At 40.8% G+C, this 20478-nt stretch overlaps 1 protein-coding gene across 1 annotated transcript in view; it reads left to right on the forward strand.

The window, feature by feature from the left end:
- Nucleotides 1-20478, forward strand: part of USH2A (usherin) — a 562110-nt gene that overhangs the window by 243107 nt on the left and 298525 nt on the right. Inside the window, exon 31 of the mRNA XM_074949260.1 lies at nucleotides 17688-17801. Within this exon, the coding sequence (XP_074805361.1) occupies nucleotides 17688-17801 (114 nt within the window). The remainder of the gene's footprint in view (nucleotides 1-17687; nucleotides 17802-20478) is intronic.

A 20478-nucleotide genomic window follows, 5' to 3' on the forward strand; every position in this document is an offset into this window, starting at 1 on the left:
CTTATTTGGCTTGGTAACTTACCTGTCACTTTGTTGTTCAGGGTCAATAGCACCAGGATGAGACAAATCAAAATATACATTTGTTGGAGCCCTGGGATACTTGGCTAGCTCTCCTTACCCTAGCTGAAATAATATATGATACATCAACACATTTTGGTGATAGACAGTTACGTTACTGCTATGGCCTGAGAACAAACAAGGTGTTTACAACAGCACAAAATGGCATGATGTTGCTAGTAAGAGGGGCAGAATAAAATCTGGCATCAGTTCAGGCTGTAAGCTCTTTATAGAGGCAGATTCGTTGGCACCCAGCAGGCAATGACTGGACCTGCAGAATGGAGTCTCCTCCAGTCTGCATTCCACAACCTTCCACAGAAATTCAGAATATGAATATAGGACCTTTCTCAAAGGAGACACAGTTGAAATCCTGGTCTGCTGGATTTATCATCCTTTCCTCACCTGGTAACCAGAACACTAAGGCAAGTAAGAGAAAGAAAAACTAATTCTAATGACTCTCTTTTGGCCTTGGACCATCCTGTTTTTGGACCATCTGGAATGATCTCATTGCTTCTTCGCATCCCCTTGTGGATGAATCTATTATCTCAATGGTTCCTGCTATATCCAGCTACAAGATGGTTCTGCAGCCCAGCATCTCCCACAATTCTGCTACACATTGCTCCTCTCCCCTCTCTGCAGCTACCAGAAGAGGTTCAAAGCTGCAGAGCAGCTTGTACTGGCCATGTCCCCTTCTTCTGCTTGCCACCAGATCTTCTGCCTCTCTGGCAGCAAACAGTGGTAGTTCACGCAGGTCCCATCCCTTTTCTTTCAACTTCATTGTTCTGGCAGTTTTTCAGGTTGTTTCAGCGTTTTGTTTTGCTTCAAGCCACCTCTTCTCCTCCTGGTCCAGGGTCTGAGCAGGACAATTGTCATAGTCACCTGGAGCCTCCACTGCAGCACTTCCCCGTTGGCCTTCCCTGCCCCTTCTCAGACATGGCAGAGCAGTCACACAAGCACTGGGCAAAATCAAAGAAGAGCTCTATATGTGAAGCAGTTTTCTCATGCTCAGCAGAAGGCAAATCATGCTTTGTCTGCTCCCAACCAGCCAACCCTAACTCTGCTTGGGTACAGGGCTCTGATTTGGACAGGCATGTTGGGTCCCCCTAGGATAGTGAACAGTTGGAGAGAGAATTCTATAGAGGTCTTTATGCTCTGTGTGAAGCAAGCTGCAAGAAATCCCATTCTAGCCAGGCCTGGGAAGCCACTCCTGTGAAGAGCACAAAACAATCAAAAATCCAGAAAGAGGAAGTTAGAAAAGAAAAAGCACCGCACAAAAAAAATCCAGAAAGACTTTTTGTCCTCTGACTCCAACTCCTCCATCTCTAACAAAGAAGGAGAGCTCTTGGGTTCTGACTATGAAAAGAATTCTGGGAAAATTCAGCAAAAATGTTTTCCCCACACAAAGTTTGAAGCCTGGTGCAAAAAGGTTGTGTCCATGATTCAGATCCAGCCTGAGCAGGCTCCTGAGGGACAAGCCTCAAAGTAAATATCTCCCCTCAGAATGCAATTCCCCTGCACTCTTCCTTTGAGGATGTGATTAGAGAGGAGTGGGGGAAATCAGACGAGTAAGCACATTAATAGCCATGACTTGGACTTTAAAAGCTACCGGGGCCAAAATATTTTATTACTGTACTGAGATCCCAAAGAGTGATGCCTCAGTAGCATCCTTAGCAAGAGATATGGTTATTCCAGTTGAAAGGAAGTTCTTTCCCAAGGATCCCACAGATAGGAAAGTGAAGATCACTCTTAGAAGGGCTTTGGAGGCTTCCTCAGAGACTCTCTCACAGCTACATGCTTTGTGAAAACTTCCCTGTCTTGATCGGAAGACCTCAGGGCCTTGAAGCACAGGGATCACACTGACTTAAGCGCCATTCTCAAGAAAATTTCCCAGGCAATAGCATTTATGGCTGACACCTCAAGGGATGCAATGAGGTTTTTGGCCAGGGCCATGGCATCCAGCTCAGTGGGCAGGAGTCAAATATAGCTCTGTCCCTGGAAGGTAGACATTCAGGCATGGCAAGTCCTGTGGCCTTCAGGTACACAGGGTTTCTCCTCTTTGGAGAAATAATAAATAAGAGTGTAGCAGAAAATTCTGCTAAATCTAAGCAGTCCCTCCCTTCTCCAACAAGGGCTTTCAGGAAGGAGTACAAACATGCCTTCAGGCACTCCCTTTGTCCCTCTTCCTCACAGAAGTACCAGAGGAAAAATAGCAGATATTCCAAGGTAAAGCACCTGGAGACAGAGCTCAAGGATAAAGCCCAAAGGTGGTCCTGCAACCCTCAAGAGCCCATCCTGAAAATGAGCAGATATGCCTTCACCCAGAACTGAATCTCAGACACAGAATTTCCCACTTCTTGGAAGAATGGTTTATATTGACCACAGACAAATAGGTGAGAAAAATAGTATATCAGGACTACTCCCATGAGCTATGGGCTCCACCACATCCTTTCTTCAGCCAGTCCCCCATCTCCACTGATCTCACCAAGCGCAAATCGATCAGGAAAAAAAATCTCCAATGCCCTGTACAGAGGAGTGATAGAAGGAATTCCCTCAGACAAAAGGTTCTCAGGGTTCTATTCTGTTTTCTTCATCATTTGGATGGGCACAGGGAGAGTCAGAGTCATTCTAGATCTCAAAAGGCTCAACAAGTGAATGAAGAAAACAAACTTCTGGATGGAGACTCTAGTTTCTACGGTGTCGTTCCTGTGTTAAGGGGAGGGGGTGGGGGTCTCCTAATCTCAGTGGAGCTGGTGGATGCATATCTCCACATCCACATCCATTTGTGCCACTCCAGCCTTCTGAAATTTGCTTTTGACACAGAGCACTACCTGGACTGAACCCTCCCATTTGGTATCGTTTTGGCCCCAAGGGTCTTTATGAAGATGCTGGCAGTGGTAATAGGCAGACTCTTGTGACAGGGGACTCACTTATACCCTTTTCTGGTTGACATTCTAATCAGATCTCTGACCCAGCCTATGGTGCACACCATCACAATGTAAACTGTGGACCTCCTGCAAACCCACAGCTTTATGATAAACCTCAAGAAAAGTTCCTTGATCCCACTGATGACCCATCTGAGAGTGGACATAGACACCTTGGTGGCAAAGATCTACCCATCACACAACAGTTTCCAAAAGGTTTAGGATGTTATCCCCGTCCCGCACAAGTGCGCCAAACCAATCATAGCTCAGTGCCTTCAGCTACTGGGTCTCCTGGTGTTATGCATAAGTGTCACCCAATAGGCAGGTTCCTACATCAGTCATCTTCAAGCCTTCCTTCTTAAAGTACGGGACTACTCCCAAGAATTCATGAAAGATCAGGTAGTGATCTTGAACCAGAAACTTGGCTTTCTAGCATGGTGGACAATCCCTGGGAAGGGACTTCCCATATGTCTTCCAGAGCTTCTGGTTCTCACAACCAATGCCAGCTTGCTAGGTTGGGAAACACACTAGGACCCAGAATGGTGCAAGGTACCTGAAGTGCCAAGTAGAGGAAACACACTGTCAATCTCCTAGAGCTCAGAGTTGTCAAGTTGGCTCTCAGGAGATTTCAGTGCAATCAAATCTGATCCAGTCAGACAATACAATCAGGGTTGCATACATAACCAAGTGCACAAATGCAGAATGGGGGATAACTGGCTTGGCAGCAGCACTGCTGAGAAAGATCTGGGAGTTGTGGTGGATCACAATCTCAATATGAGTCAGCAATTCAGTATTGTTGCAAAAAAAACAAATTTTAGGTTGCATTAACAGAAGCACAGCATGCAAGTCATGGAAGGTGAAAATACCACTCCATTTGGTACTGGTTAGGCCCCAGCCTATTTTGGTCACCAGTGTACAGAAAGGACATAGAGAAACTGGAAAGGATCCAAAGGTGAGTGACAAAGATGACCAAAGGGATGGAATGCAAGCCATCTAAGCAAAAGCTGAAGGAACTGAGTATGTTTAGTTTGGAAAAGAGGAGATTAAGAAGGGGACAGGATAGCAGTCTTCAGATACTTGAAAGGCTGCCATGAAAAAGATGGAGAAAAGTTGTTCTCTCTTGCCACAGAGGGCAGGACAAGAGGGAATGGTTTCAAAGTACAGCATAGCAGATTTAGATTACATCTCAGGAAAAACTTCCTAACTGTAAGAACAGTAGGACAATGGAACAGACTGCCTCGGGAGGTTGTGGAAACAACTTCACTGGAGGCTTTCAAAAGGAGGCTGGACAGTTGTATGGTTTAGACACAACAAATCCTGCATCCTGGCAGGGGGTTAGACTAGATGACCCTTGTGATCCCTTGTAACACTATGATTCTGTGATAAACATCCAAGAAGGAAAAATTAGTATAGCTCTGCATGCAGAATTGATGGAGATAGTGGAATGGGCAGAAAAGACCCTACCTTCCCTAAAGTGATAAACATAAAAAGAGCGCTGAATCAGAAAGCAGACACATAGTCAACAAATCAGAAAGGTACCTGAACCAGCAAGTTTTCAATCTGAACTCAAAGATGTTGTTTCCGCTCGGTTGATCTGTTTGTAAGTTTCAAAAACATCAAAGAGCTGAAATACTTCACACAGGAAATGGATCCCAAATCTATGGAAACAGATACCCTGTTGCACAAGTGGCCACAAGGTCTGCTATGTGCAGTCCCACCCTTCCCTCTCATAGGGCAAGTAATCCAAAAATAAAGCAGGAACAAGCAAAGGAGATTGTGATAACTCCACTCTCTGATCTGATAAAGCTGAAACTGGAATTACCATTACAGCTGCTACCCAGACCAGACATTCCTCTCCAAGGCTCTCTTCAAGGCAAGTGTTAGCAGTACTAGACCTATCTTCCAAAGTGATCAGGACTTTGCTCACATCCAGGTGAATCTCTACAATAAAAGCCTGTTCCTTCAATTGGACCAAGTTCAGCCTTTGGTGCCAGGAGCACAATGCTAATTGGAATTCCAGCTATCTTGGACTTTCTCCAAAAAGGTGTGGATAAAGGTCTTCAGCCCAGCCCAGCCCAATCTTCCCTAAATGAGACCTACCACTGGAGTTGAAGGCCCTAACCACTCACCCTTAAGAGATTCTGATTTCTATATCATCCTTTTATCCTTCCATCAAAACTAGTTTTCTGGTCACCATCACATCTACTAGGCACGGTTCAGAGCTGGAGGTTCTGCATGTTCCGTGATGACAAGGTGGTACTAAGAACTCTGGAGTTGTTTCTCCCCAAGATGAACTCTCCTTTCTGTACCTCACAGGAGATTATCTTTCTGTCCTTCTGCCCAAAGCCACAGCACCTGTCTGAGAAGCTGTGGCACACTTGAGATGTCAGAAGAGCACCAAAAATCTACCTCAAATGCGCACAGTCCACAAGGAAGACAGGCACCCTGTTTTTCTCCTTTCCTCTGAAATGTCAAGGGCTCAGAGTCTCAGGCTATCTCTTGCTAGATTGGTCAGACTGTGCCATATTGAGGCTCACAATGTGTCAGGCACTCCTGTTCCAAAAGGGATCAGGGCATCCTCCACGACATCCATGGGTACCTCATAGGGCAAACAAGCATGTGCCTCCACTCCAGAGATGTGCAGAGTCGCCACATAGTCATTGGTTAACAACTTTATCAAACGTTACAAAGTGTACTTTCTGCCCTCCACAGAAGTCTCCTAAGGCAGGAAGATGCTCCAGGCAGTGGTCCAGTAGTGGCCTTGCCTTTTGGACAGTTTTCAAGGGAAGGTCTCTCAATCTCTTTCTGTTCACCTTTTCTTGTTCCTCCCTACTCCTGTTCACTGCTCGCTACTTCCTGTGCATAGCAGAATTGTAAGAGGCACTGGGCTACAGGATGGAAAATTTCTTACCCAATAATTTCCTTTCAGTTAGCACTGTCTCCCACGATTCTACCCACCCTGGATGGCTTTCTACCAAGGGGGTCAGCATTTTATTTGGCCTATCTGCCATTCAGAGAATTGGCTTGGTGTACATAATCAACAAGTTGGACATTGATGTTACTGTAATAAATAATTTCCTTTATGAGTTTTTCACACAGCTATGGAATGACTCATCTGGTGGCAAGCGGGAGAAGGGAGTGTGACCAATGTGAGCCATGCTGGAGCTTTCAAATGCCTCTGGAAGCTGCAGAGAAAGGACAGCAGCCCATGCATAGCAGAATTGTGGGAGATGCTTCTAGCAGAAAGGAAATGATCAGGTAAAAAAGTTTCCATTCCTGTGCCCCAGCAGGAAAGGCTATTTTCAGAAATTGAGTGAAACACTCCCTTCTCTAAGACAGCTCACTAAGTTAGAGTATACTATGGTTTGGAATAGATTCAGTTCAGCCACATCTCACAGATCCTTGATTATTCACAGGGTGAGTTATCACTCAGCCTTGAGGCAAACACTTCTCAAATGCGCCTCCACAATTCCATACACTATAGGATTATTCCAGTAAGGTTCCTTCACATCTCACCTTTATTAATTAATTGATGCTCAAAAAAACCCAACAAAACAACTAACCTCCCAAATGAAGAAACACAACACTTTAGGGTAGCATTGTAGAAACTCAGCTTGGTGCTAAATGTCTTTACCAAGCATCTCTTTGAGCTCCTGTTGACCCCTTAGTGTTTAAACTGACATCCTCGTTTGTGCTATGCAGGGCTGTACCTTCAATTTTGACAAAGTGGACAGGAAATGATCTCTTCTTTTCACTAGACACATCTTGTCCTTCCAATATTCTGCCCTAAGTCAGTGCACCAGAGAGAAAAGCAATGTCCTATTTTGGAACTAGTCTCATCAGGATAAATCCATTCAGGAGATCTACAGCACACTTATTAGTTTTATTTGTTACTGTTCCTGGCTGTCAAGAAAAACAGAAGCTTTAATTACTAAATGGCAAAAATACTATATCAAATAAGCTTAATGCAATTAGGCTTTTTTTTTTTGTAACATAGCTGTGGTTATGGTTGCTCAACCTGAGGTTTCACTGCTGCAAAAATCCAAGTGCTGCAAAAACCCTAATGTTGGAATTGTGACCCGGGATATGACGGAAAAAGAGAAATTTGTTGTCTAATGATTTTTCTTTTCCAACTATCCATGATCACCATTCCATCCCTCCCTTGACATGCATTTGTAATTACTTTAGACCTTTATGCCTTTTGTGCTCTGTACATGGATATCTCAGAAAAAGTTATACTAATGGTTCAATATAGTTAATCAAAGTCCTTAGAATGCATTTCAGCTTTGGAAGTAATCTAATGTGGGTTGTTCCCAGAAGGAGACGTTAAGCCTCCTTGCTGTGACCAGTAGGTCTAATCTGACTCCTGGAGCTTCAGAGCAAAGCAAAACCCATAGCTGGAATGGCAAGCCTGGGTATTTGGATAAGAACCATCAGGTAAGACACTTCTCTGTCTAATGCAGTATATTTAAAAGAGAGAGGGAACTTGTAAATCTTTGAGAGTTCTGCACCATGTAGATTACTCTTCAATACACCACAGGGAACTTGGTTTCCCATAGAACAGTTCCAGGTCTTTTGTTCATTTGAATTTTGCTACTTCTGCAAATGATGTTTCAAGCATCAGTAAATCAGAAATGTAGTCAGACAAGCGGAAAAAGTGCTTTCCTACTTCATGGTTGTTAGTATGTCATCATATTCTCAGGTACCCAAGTCTGTTACAACTCTAAAACAATCACACAAAATGTTAGGCCAATTTCTGACCATCAGTATTGTCTCACAATACCACAAGTTAGTTTTACAGATACTATTTTACATGTGTCTCAAAGACATGTTTAAAGATATTAAAAACATTAGCTTCAAAATACCTCCTCACAATAGTTAAATACAATATTGTTCCCACTTTGTAGGTGGGTGAATTTGAGGCCCAGATTAATGAATTGATTTGCTTATGGTCACACAGTGAGTCAATGGCATAGATTAAAAATAGAATTTAGATGTTCTGACTCTCTGCTCTAAACAGTAGACAAGTTTGCCTCAGCTACCTGTTAGGTATTAGAATGCTAGCATTTTCAATGCATTTTACACAGGTGTAAATAACTACACAAAATGCAAATCAGCAGAGGCTCAGCATGTTTAACCTATTTCTTTAATAATTATAAAAATGTATTTTCAGATTCTAAGTTTTATGCAAATAATTAATCATAGAACTTAGTTTTAAGTTAGTACTTTCCAGAGCAGATTTTTTTTGGGGAAGTTGTTACTCTATCAGTTGACTAATCATATTTAAATATGAGTGTATCTGTGTGTGTGTGTGTGTGTGTATGTATATATACACACACACACACACAAATACATATATACACAAATTCTGAAATCAACTCTTTCTTTATCCTTGCTATTTGGAAATCTTTGGTCTGAACCATTTCCCCCGGCATAAATTATGTAAACAGTGCCCATAGCCGAAAGAATAAAAATATGAATGGTGCTATGTACTGCATCTGACTTGAAATAAGGTGTAAGCTGTGTGATTTCCTTCTATCATTATCATGATAAACCCTGGTTATGGATATGTGTATGGCCCTCACAATTAGAGCAAATGAATATTTGATTTTTCAGTTTGCTGGTAGTTTTGAAAAAATCTAAAAAAAATTGAGCTCAGATTGAACCCAAACCAAAAACTGCCAAAAAAAATAAAAAATAAAAAAATATTTTTTTTCAAAATCAAAAAAATTGACAAAAAATTCATTTTGAACAAAATGTTTCATTTTTCTTCCAGGCATTTTCTGAAATCAAAAGCAAAGGAAATGATTTGCAGAACAGCAGGGTGGGTGGAGGAGGTGGTGGTGGTGCAAATTTTTTTTAATAAATAGTTTATTCACAAACAAATGTAGTTTTCATTTACCCCTAATTATTCATGAATTTTACATGAATTCACTGAATAGTTTTGGCTCAATTTATTTTGGGATTTAAGTGCCATTCACAAAATGACTGAACGGGGACTTGTCAGTGGTGGTTTCTTTTAACCTGTAGCCCAGCAGTTAGGGCACTCGTCTGAGACCCCGTGTTCAACTCCCTCTCTGCCTGATGTGGAGAAGGGATTTGAACTTGGGTCTCCCGTGTTGGAGGAAAGTGCCCTGTCAACTGGGCTTTGAGGAATTTTGGTGCAAGTCTTTTCCTTGAAGCCGTTCTCCCTTGTATCAATAGTTAGTCATTAGAGCATTGACTAAATACAATCTTAAAAAAAAAATTTATGTGGCTTGTTTTATAACTTTTTTTCTTTTATAAATGTTTCACAACCACTGGAGGGGAGAGAGGAAGATGAACAGTGTTGTTTTAATCTTTTATATGTGATTTAAATGCTTTAAAATGGGTCACCATAAATTAGTACTGCAAGGGGAAAACAATGTAAAATTGTCACAGAAAAAAATAGAGAAATTACCCATTCAACTCCCATTCACTGTATGGCTAAACATTTCAGTCAGCTTTGAAAACCTCTTGCAACACAAAAAATAAAGGGAAAATCCATCAAATGAGTATGACATAAATATAAAATTCTAAATATGTCTGACAAAATTGTGCTAATGCAACCTTACAAAATTGTACTCGCACTCTAGCCTGGGATGAGTATATTTTTGGCAGGTAGGGAAAGCATCATTATTATTTATATTATCAGAACAGAAAGGGCAAATAGATATTGCGCCTGGATTGGTGATTATTTTCTGACTGTTTTGTAAAGCTCCTTTACTGAATTTAAATTTAAAACTCAGGCCTTCATCAGGTCATTTAACCAGTCCATTATTGTGAATAATATATACACATAAGTATTCATAAAAGCCTGGATTCCCATCTCTGAAGACCTGTGCCTGCTTAGAGAAACACCTTTCTGGAATGCACGGCAATGGTCTGGAGCAGCTGCTTTGACAAAGACTCTTCATTTAAAAGGTGGCAGCACTAAGGTGCTGTAATTCCATTGAATTTATTTTCTAATTTTGCTGAATGGAGCACTGGCCCATATGCCTCAGTGGCAATGTAGCTCCATTTGGAATTATGTACCCATTTCACAGCATCTGCCAAAGTAAGAGAACAGAATCCTGCTGGGAGGTGTGAAGTGATGGGAATTCCCCTTTTAGACATAGCCAATTTGCATACTGCTCTTCACTTCTAGCAACAGGCCACAGAAGTTCACCCACCCACTCTTTTAATAGACCCCTAACCTCTGGCTGGGTTACTGAAGTCCTCGAATCTTGGTTTAAAGACTTCAAGTTGCAGAGAATCCACAATTTATATTAGTTTAAACCTGCAAGTGCCCCATGCCTCATGTTGCAGAGGAAGGTGAAAAACCCCCCAGGGTCTCAGCCAATCTGACCTGGGGAAAAATTCCTTCCCAACCCCAAATATGGCGATTAGTTAGACCCTGAACATGTGGGCAATACCAACCAGGCAGATACCTGGGAAAGAATTCTCTGTAGTAACTCAGACCCTCCCCTTCTCGGGTCCTGTCTTCAGCTGTTGGGGATTTTTGCTACTGGCAATCACTGCTGGGCCACACGCCATTGTAGAAAGTCCCATCATACCACCCCCTCCATAAAATTATCAAACTCAGTCTTGAAGCTTGTTATGTTTTTTGACCCTGCTGCTCCCCTTGGAAGGCTATTCCAGAACTTTGAGTCCTCTGATGGTTAAAAACCTTCATCTAATTTTGAGCCTAAACTTGTTGATGGCTAGTTTATAGCCATTTGTTCTTGTGTCTACTTTGGCTCTTAACTTAAAAAAACTCCACTCTGTCTCTGGTATTTTCCCTCTGATGTATTTATAGAGAGCAATCATATCTCCGCCTCCCCTCCCCCCCGCCTTCTTTTTGTTAGGCTAAACAAGCCAAGTTCTTTGAGTCTCCTCTAATAAGATAGGTTTTCCATTCCTCGGATCATCCTAGTTGCCCTTCTCTGCACCTGTTCCAGTTTGAATTCATCCTTCTTAAATATGGGAGACTGGAATTGCATACAGTATTCCAGATGAGATCTCACCAGTGCCTTTTATAATGGTACTAACACTTCCCTGTCTCTTTTGCAAATACCTCGCCTGATGCATCCTTGTACTGCATTAGCCTTTTTCATGGCCGCATTGCATTGACGGCTTATAATCATCCTATGATCAACCAATATACCCAGGTCTTTCTCCTCTTATGTTACTTCCAACTGATAAAGTTCCCAGTTTATCGCAAAAATTCTTGTTAATCCCTAAATGCATGACTTTGCACTATTAAATTTCATTTCATTTCTATTAGTCCAGTTTACAAGGTCATCCAGATCTTCTTGTATGATATTCCGGTCCTCCTTTGCAGTGGCTATACCTCCCAACTTCATGTCTCTGCAAATTTTATTAGTGCACTCTCACTTTTTTGTGCCAAGGTCAGTAATAAAAATGTTAAATAAGTTTGGTCCCAAAACTGATCCTTGAGGAACTCAACTAGTAAACTCCCTCTGGGCTGGCAGTTTGCCTTTCAGTATGACCTCTTGTAGTCATCCCTTTAACCAGTTCCTTATCCACCTTTCAATTCTCATATATCCCCATCTTCTCCAATTTAACTAATAATTTCCCATGTGGAACTGTATCAAATGCCTTATTGAAATCCAGGTAGATTAGATCTACTGCATTTCCTTTGTCTAAAAAATCAGTTATCTTCTCAAAGAAGGAGATCAGGTTGGTCTGGCACAATCTACATTTTGTAAAACCAATTACAATTGTATCCCAATTACAATTCGCCTCTGTCCTTAACTACTTTCTCTTTTAAAATTTGTTTGACCTTGCATACAATTAAGGTCAAACTAACAGGCCTGTAGTTTCCTAGATCACTTTTTTTCTCTTTCTTAAAAATAAGAACTATTGTAGGCACCAACTCCATGGGTGCTCTGGGGCTGGAGTACCCATGGGAAAAAAATAATGGGTGCTCAGCACCCACCAGTGGCCCCAACAATCAGCGCCTTTCACCCACAAGTGGGCCCTGCCAATAAGTTCCTCCTCCTCCTCCCTCCCAGTGCCCCCCACACCCTGTGATCAGCTGTTCGGTGGTGGGCAGGAGGCACGGGATGGGGCGGGGCGAGGCAGGTCGGGGGGTGACCTTTGGGAAAGGGGTGGAGTGGGGGCAGGGCCTGGGGTAGGCCGGGGGTCAAGCCTCCCCCACCCCCACAAAGTCGGCACCTGTGGGAACTATGTTAGCAATTCTCCGGTCAGGGCATAACCCCTGAGTTTACAGAGTCATTAAAAGTCTTTTCTATTGGGCTTGTGATTTCATGTGCCAGTTCCTTTAATATTCTTGGATGGAGATTATCTGATTTGATTAAGTCCCATTAAGGTGTTTGAGTTTGACTTACAACTTGGACGTGGTAATTTCTACCTGCATATACTCGTTCCCATTAGCCACCCTGCCTCTACCTCTAAGCTATTCATTAGCCTCATTAAAAACTGAGGCAAAGTATATGTTTAGGTGTCGGGTCATGCCTAAATGATCTTTAATCTCCACTCCACCCTCCGTGGTTAGCAGTCCCACTTCTTCTTTTCTTGTTTTTTTTTTTATTATTATTTATGTAGCTATAGAACCTCTTACTTTTGGTTTTAATTCCCTTTTCAATGTCCACCTCTGCTTGGCTTTTGGCAGTTCACATTTTTTTCCTACACTTTCTGACCTCCAAGAGGTAGCTTTCCTTGCTGATCCCCCGTCTTCCATTCCTTGTAGGCTTTCTGCTTTTTCTTAATCACCTGTTTGAGATGCTTACTCATCCAGCTTAGTCTGCAACCCTTCCTTACGATTTTTTCCCTTTATTTGGGATGCAGGCTTCAGATAGCTTCTGCAACTAAGACTCAAAGTAATTCCAGGCCTCCTCCACATTCAAGTCCTTGAGTTCTTTGGTCCAGTCCACTTCCCTAATTAATCCCCTTAATTTATTAAAGTTAGCTCTTTTGAAATCAAGAACTCTTGTTGCAGATCTAATTTTAAACTGGATTAACTCAGGATCACTTGAACCAAGGCTGTCCTCTACAACCAGTTCGTCTATGAGGTCCTCACTACTCACCAATACAAATCTAAAATAACATCACCTCTTCTTGGTTCAACAACTATCTGGTGAAGAAATCTGTCAGCTATCACATCCAGGAAAATCTGCGCCCTACTGTACTTAGTAACACTTGTCCTCCAATCTATATTTGGGAAGTTAAAGGTTCCCATAATCACACAATTTCCAGTAGTACTTAGTTAATTAAAAACATTAAAGAGGTCTCTATCCATAGCCAAATTGGATCCTGGTGGTCTGTAACACACCTCAAGCACTATATCGGGGATTCTCTAGTAGCTTTTTTCCCCAAAGTGATTTTGTCCCACACAGACTTTATCTTATCCATTCTATCACTTCTAATTTCTTTACAGTCTATCTTGGCATTAATATACAAGTCTACTCAACCACCTTTATCTTTCTTTCTTTCTTTCTTTCTTTCTTTCTTTCTTTCTTTCTTTCTTTCTTTCTTTCTTTCTTTCTTTCTTTCTTTCTTTCTTCCTGAACAGCCCATACCTTTCAATACCTGTACTCCAATCATGACTACTATTCCACCATGTTTCTGTTATCCCTATAATATCTGGTTTCACTTCCTGCACCAGTAGTTCTAGTTCCTCCAGTTTGTTACCCAGGCTCCTTGTATTGGTGTACAAACATCTTAACTGTTGCTGCTGGGGTTCGTCCCACATTCCTCGCCCGATTGGGTACAGTCATTCTACTGCAGTGTCGCCTAACTGTTCATCTTACCAGACCTCCATTTTACCATAAATTTATTGTGGACCCTTTTCTGCTGTTCATTTCCATGCATGTTTCCCCCATTTCATATAAAGTGAGAATAAACCTCGTGTTTTTTCTTCCTAAACTGTTACTAAATCCCAGCTTTAAATATTGCAAATAATTTAAAAAACATTTTAATAAAAGTATAGAAAATTAAATACTAGTTTTGCATACCAAGTGGGCTTAATGTTCTAGGTGTGGGTTTACAGATCTGTTACACTGTTAACTTTACATCCATATTTAACAAATGACATTATTCAGTTTCATGGGGTCACTGCGTCAAAATGTCTGTGTTAGGACTTTAATTTATTTCCTGAGGTTCCTTTTAGTGGGCATAAAGAGTGGTGCATTGGATTGATTTACTGTCTCTAATCCACCATGTGGATTTTAAGGCTTGGAACTTATTCTGTGATGTAAATTTAAAACGTAGAAGAATTCAACTGTACTTCAGTAGCAAGCTGAAAAAGACTGGGGATCTCGTAACTCAAATGTTGGGAGGATGATTCTATTGCAGAGGTAATGTTCTCTAATTTCAAGCAGCTTTGACTGTACCATTTACTCAGCATTCCATTCCACCCACTGGTTTATCCACACAGCTCCTGTTTACTTCAGTGGTAGCTATGTATGCATATATGAGGGCAGAATTTTGTGTGGTTAGTTTCACTTCGTGATGCAGCCAAATGAAGTATCTACCTGGATGTCAAGTGTTGCCTTTAAGAGATGCTGACATGACAGTGTACAAATTAAGGATTAAGAAACTATTTAAAAGACCCTCTACCATTTTCAAATGGGTCTCAGGGCAGTTTTATAACAAGATTACATACTTTTCTTTGCTCTGCTATAAATTAAAGCACGTATATCAAAGATGATCTTTGTTATGGGACTGCTGACTTTGCACTCTGGGATAGGCAGGCACCGGGTGTAAATTTCAATAGCTGACTAAAAGTGCAGGGGAAATGAGCAGGTAATGAGAGAAGAGCAGCCAGTTCTTTAATTGAATTAAAAGCCGAGTGACACCAAAGCAGACACCTGTCCAATTACAGACAGGCTAAGGTGTTTACCATTGCTGTACAAGCGATTTGAAGATGACAGCAATCTTTCCGCCCACAGATTAACATAATGAAGGAGAACAGATTACAGCGGATGCTGGCCAAATAGCCAGGTTGGCAGCTGAGAAAAAAAGTAGTTTGTTGAAGTATGTAAATAAAAACTGCACTTTCCATTGCCTACCTATTCAGTTCATCTACTTCCTTGTTGCCAGCAAAATAGTGGGCATGACATGTGTAAAGGAAAGGAGTGAATTATAAAATGTCAAAATAGAATTTCTCTAGATAAGCCTTTACTAAAAACAATGAACAAGATTTACAAAAAGAAAGCTTTTTTTAGACGCCCACTGTCCTTTATATCTCTGTCAGATGATTCCATATGTAAAATCTAATGCAGCGCAGATACAGCATGTAAGATCTTTCCATTTTGTAAAATAAATAAAAATTCCTCCAGTGCTTGGGGCATCTTTCTGGATGTACTGTTGCTGCTGGTGGTGCCTGAAGCCATTGGGGACCCCACAGAATGTCTCCCAAGAAGAAATTCAAGGAGTATTAACTCTCTATCTCATAAGGAGAATAGGCTATGGCTGCTAAATGTAAAATACAACTAAATTGCATTCAAAAGCACAGCAGAATACAATGTGAAAAGGCACTTGATGTATAACAAAATATCCCCTACCACACTTCTCACAGCAGAGAACATGCAAATGTCAGATTTAGATGCATTGATTCATGCACCTATTTATTGGCTCAAGGTAATTCAAACTGTGTGGTTTTACTTTGCTCTTCCTCCTTCCCCTTCCCCCCCCCCCCCCCACTAGGCATGTGTCAATGTTAAGTATTAATGCAAAATGCATTAGTGCTTAGCAGAGAGATTCCCTGGAGATGCTGGTGCCAAATAGTTTAATACAGATGCCTGCATTTCTGCATTACACGGGATGCTAAAACTTTAAAAACATCAATAATGCCTACTTTATGCTTATTCAATGTGCTTTCAAATTGCTGTCTTCCATCATCGAAAGATTACAAGCAAAGTTTGTTGGTACTGCTGCTGACCCTGCTCTGCCTTCAGTGTATCTGCTGTAGCATTTACATTAGATTCAGAGGTGTCAGTGCAGCTTTCCATTATCAACTGATGATTAGCAGAATCAAGAACTATGATCATAGAGGGATGGTATTGATCTTTCACCATTTTTACTCTTAGATGGAACTACATTGACTGGAGTTACTCCTGATTTATACTGTTGTAAGGGAGAGTAGAATCAGGCCCTAAAAGAGATAAATTGAAAGATCTTGCAGATGCCAAACTTTCAGGATTTTTCAGTCAAGTACAAGAATAAGCCAAGCATCTCCATTTCAGTGAAGGATTGGTCTGGAAAACTGTAGCGTCTACAAGCTTCTTAGCAAATACTAGGAGAATACATCACCTCACTTTGGATTGTCACCTGTGCACATCAAAGAAAAACTGCACCAACTTTGACATTTACTTTGCTGTCCTGTACAAGAGGAAGGGAAATTTTCTGCATTAATTGTTAATGATAGGGACTGCTACTTAATTCCATCTCCAAGTGCGCACATCACCCCAAAGGGGGCAGGAGGGGAAGGAGGCAGCATCATGACACACTGCCCTGAAGGGATCTTAGGGCAAGCTCTTTACCTCTGCATTTTCCAGTTAAATATAATTTTGTAGCTTCCAATTGCAAGTTCTTTCCAAAGCTTCTCATGAAAAAGTACAGCTTTTTATCACCCCAGTGCAGGACAGTGCCTAAAGAGCACAATTTGGCACCTAAGGTGAAATTCTACACTGGGAAGTCAGTGTATACATAGTGGACATCAGAATATGGTGCACATTGAAAGTCAGCAAGAGTCTGCTCTCCTTTTTTATTAATTTTTAATTTTTTCTGAAGTTTCACTTCACATTATTTTATTATTTCACCTGCTTTGACATGGGAACTGCTAATGCTTTGACAGATTTCTTGAACATTTGTACACTTTCACTGTGGTACTTCTATATTTTCCAATTTAATATAATTGTGAGATTTCCTACACCAATACTCCTCACTGAATCGTTACACCTATCCCTACATTTTTTGAGTACTAGAATGACCATTTTTTTCAGGAGTGCATCCAGGAGTGAAATCAAATTGGTATCACTCACAGCTGATTTACAGCGGAATTCTATCCACCTCTCTTCACTAACACCAATAAGTCCTGAAAAAGCACAAGTATACAAATCTTTCCTTGTTGAATCCTTGGGTACTGTGTCAACTGAGTTCTGTTACTGTGGTGGTGTATTGACACGGGGATTATACGATACCACTGAAGTAATGGAACCCAGATGGTATGTTTCATATGGTACCAGGAGCTTGATGTCTTGGATTAAAATGGGAAGCTTTGTAGAACAGCGTTCATGCCTAGGAGAAAGATCTCTTTAGTTTTATCGAAGAGGTTAGAAATTCTTTGGGAAAAACAAAACTTATAAGTAAAATAATATGGTGGGGAAGGGATAAAGAAAAGATGAGTTAATAGTTATGTATATTTAAGCTGCTGAAATCTTGAAATAACTTCTAGTTCAAAAAAAATAACTGGAAGATTCCAGCTGCACAATATTAGCATAATGTTTTGAACAAAACACGATTTATTTTTAAAAAGCAGAAACTATTTCAAACCATGAGAAATGCAAGGTTTAATGCTTTGTCCTTTCCTCCTGTACTATTGTAAATATATTATTTTATGTAAATATATATTGCTGGACAATGTAATTATAGCATTGTGACTGTATATGTACATACGTGGGACCACATAGTGTACATATGCAACATTAATTTCTTCTGTTGTAGGCATGTTGACAGGCTTGCAACCCTTCACAAACTATGGTGTAACCCTAACTGCTTGCACTTTGGCTGGCTGTACTGAGAGCTCACATGCATTGAACATCTCCACTCCACAAGAAGGTAAAGTAATTTCAAAGGTCTTGACTTCCACATTTCAGTCATGAATAATAAAATAGGAGAAGAGCTAAATGCTGCAAAGCCATTTGCTGGAAAACCCCAACCTAATTTGATGACAAAGTGCATTGCCAGAGCATAATTGCTCCATTTTTGGGGGGGTGCGAAAATGAATCAAACTCCATACCCTTTAATGACATGCATCTTTAATAGCTGTAATGCAGATTAATGGGCTTTTTAATTGCTGTTACATTGTTCATGCAAGAGCCTTGTCATTAATATGAAGCATCTGAAAGATTAATGAAAGCTTCCTCATTTTACTATGGCTCAGAAGTAAATCTAGAGACAGTCTGACTAAAAAGAATTGATTGTATGGCACAGTATGAAATTGAGAATCAAACGGTTGATTCCATGGTCTCTTTTAACTGCTAAACACTAGCATAGGCAACAATTATTTTAGTATGATGGAACCTCCAAACGCCAATTTAGCCATTTATTAATCACTGCTCAATTTTCTGCTGTTTTTCTTAACTCTTACGCATTTTTTGTTGTACTTGGAACTTAAAAGTTGCAAGCATAAATTAAGGTTTTTTTAAGCTTGCATTAAGATCTAGAGCAGCAAGAAAGAAAATATATTACAGTTCTGGCTTTAGAGACCAGCTCAATAACTACTGTGCATCAATTACTAGAGGAACTGTTCCCAAAAGATCTGAAGCATATGTAACTCCTATCTCACTTAAACATAAGATCCAGGTCAAATTAATCTCTCAGTTACATCAGTCTAAAGCTGGAGTAATCCACTTGAAATCAGCAGTTACTCCAGATTTATGCCAGTATAATTTGACCCTTATATGTAAAACAGTATTTCGACTTCCATGAGATGAAACAATTTTAAAACTCATCTTAAAAAAAAATATTCCCATCAGGTGTGTGGTGTGTTTTTTAAGAAGGAAGTATCGGCTTCTCTTTGTTTTTATCATCTTTTTTTTAATAAGTTAGATAAAGAAATAGTGCTAACATGGAACTAAGACTTCAGCATAAGTTGGTGTAAATTAGAGGCAAACCAGAAAAATCAAAACTGCACCACTTCTAATGAATTAAAATTAGACATGGTTCTCAGCCACAAAGTTTGGATCAGCTGTTTGTAGGGATGGGTGAATTAGTGTGGGGGAAAAAAAACCCTTTACTCCTCTGGAATTGCATGCTTTTCTAGAACCAGGTTTTAGCTAAAAGGTCAATTTTCAGAATGGAGAGAGGTAAATTGTAGTGTTCCCCAGAGATCTGTACTGGGACCAGTGTGGTTCAGCATATTCATAAATTATGTGGAAAAAGGGGTAAACAGTGATTTGGCAAAATTTTCAGACTATACAAAATTATTCAAGATAGTTAGGTCCAAAGCAGACTATCAGGAGTTACTAAGGGATCTCACAAAACTGGGTGACTGGGCGAACAAAATGGCAGATGAAATTCAATGCTGGTAAATGCAGAGTAATGCACATTGGAAAATTATAATCCCAACTATACATACAAAATGATGGGGTCTAAGTTAACTGTTCCCATTCAAGAAAGAGATCTTAGAGTCATTGTGGATAGTTCTCTGAAAACATCCACTCAATGTGCAGTGGCAGTCAAAAAAGCTAACAGAATGCTAGGACCCATTACGAAAGGGATAGATAATAAACCAGAAAATATCATAATGCCCCTATATAAATCCATGGTACTCCCACACCTTGAATACTGTGTGCAGTTCTGTTTGCCCTATCTAAAAAAAGATAGATTAGAATTGGAAAAGGTACAGAGAAGGGCAACAAAAATGATTAGGAGGATAGAACAGCTTCCATCTGTAGAGAGATTACAAAGACTGGCAATTTTCATCTTGGAAAAAAGACTAGTAAGAGGGGATATGGTGGATATCTATAAAATCATGAATGGTGTGGAGAAAGTGAATAAGGAAGTGTTATTTACCTCTTCTCATAACACAAGAACCGGGGTTCACACAATGAAATTAATAGGCAGCAGGTTTAAAACAAACATAAGGAAGTACTACTTCTTTGAGTAGTGTCCCTATGGGTGTGCTTGCATCCCTGTGCTGCTGATAGGAGAACTTTGGTAGCAGTGTTGGTTAGGCCCACACATGCGCTGTCTCTCCTTGTGCTCTGCCACAAGGCTAACCAGCACACACAGGCTAATCCCCCACAGTTCCTTCTCAACTGCCCCTGGCTACAGACGGAGCCATTAGCTGTCCGTTTGCGATAGTTAGCTTCTTTAGCATTTTTATTACTTAGTATCCTCAGTCTTAGTTGGAGCCTTTTCCTCTGTATCTCTTTTCCAAAACAAAAAACAAACAAGCAAAACCTTCTTTTCCCCTTTTTTGGTTGGGGACCCCTTCCCCAAACAGGGTATTCCCGGCTCACTAGGCTTTAAGAAGTGCCTGCTCTGCCCAGCTCTGTCCACCAGGGAGTGGAGAGTAGTTTCTCTCCCCCCCCACCATCAATTTTGGAGGGAGGCCACACCCCCTTACTACATCATCTGCTATCAAGAGACTCCTTGGGTATACCCTCAATCTGCCGTATGACCAACCATGGGCGCCACCACTGGGCTCTATTCCATTGCCCCAGTGGCCATACTGGGATCCCTGGGTGCATATCACCCCCACACGTCTCAGGCTTCCAGTCTCACTCGT

This window comes from Natator depressus, chromosome 3, assembly GCF_965152275.1.
Source record: "Natator depressus isolate rNatDep1 chromosome 3, rNatDep2.hap1, whole genome shotgun sequence".
In the NCBI taxonomy this organism is placed as follows: Eukaryota; Metazoa; Chordata; order Testudines; family Cheloniidae; genus Natator; species Natator depressus.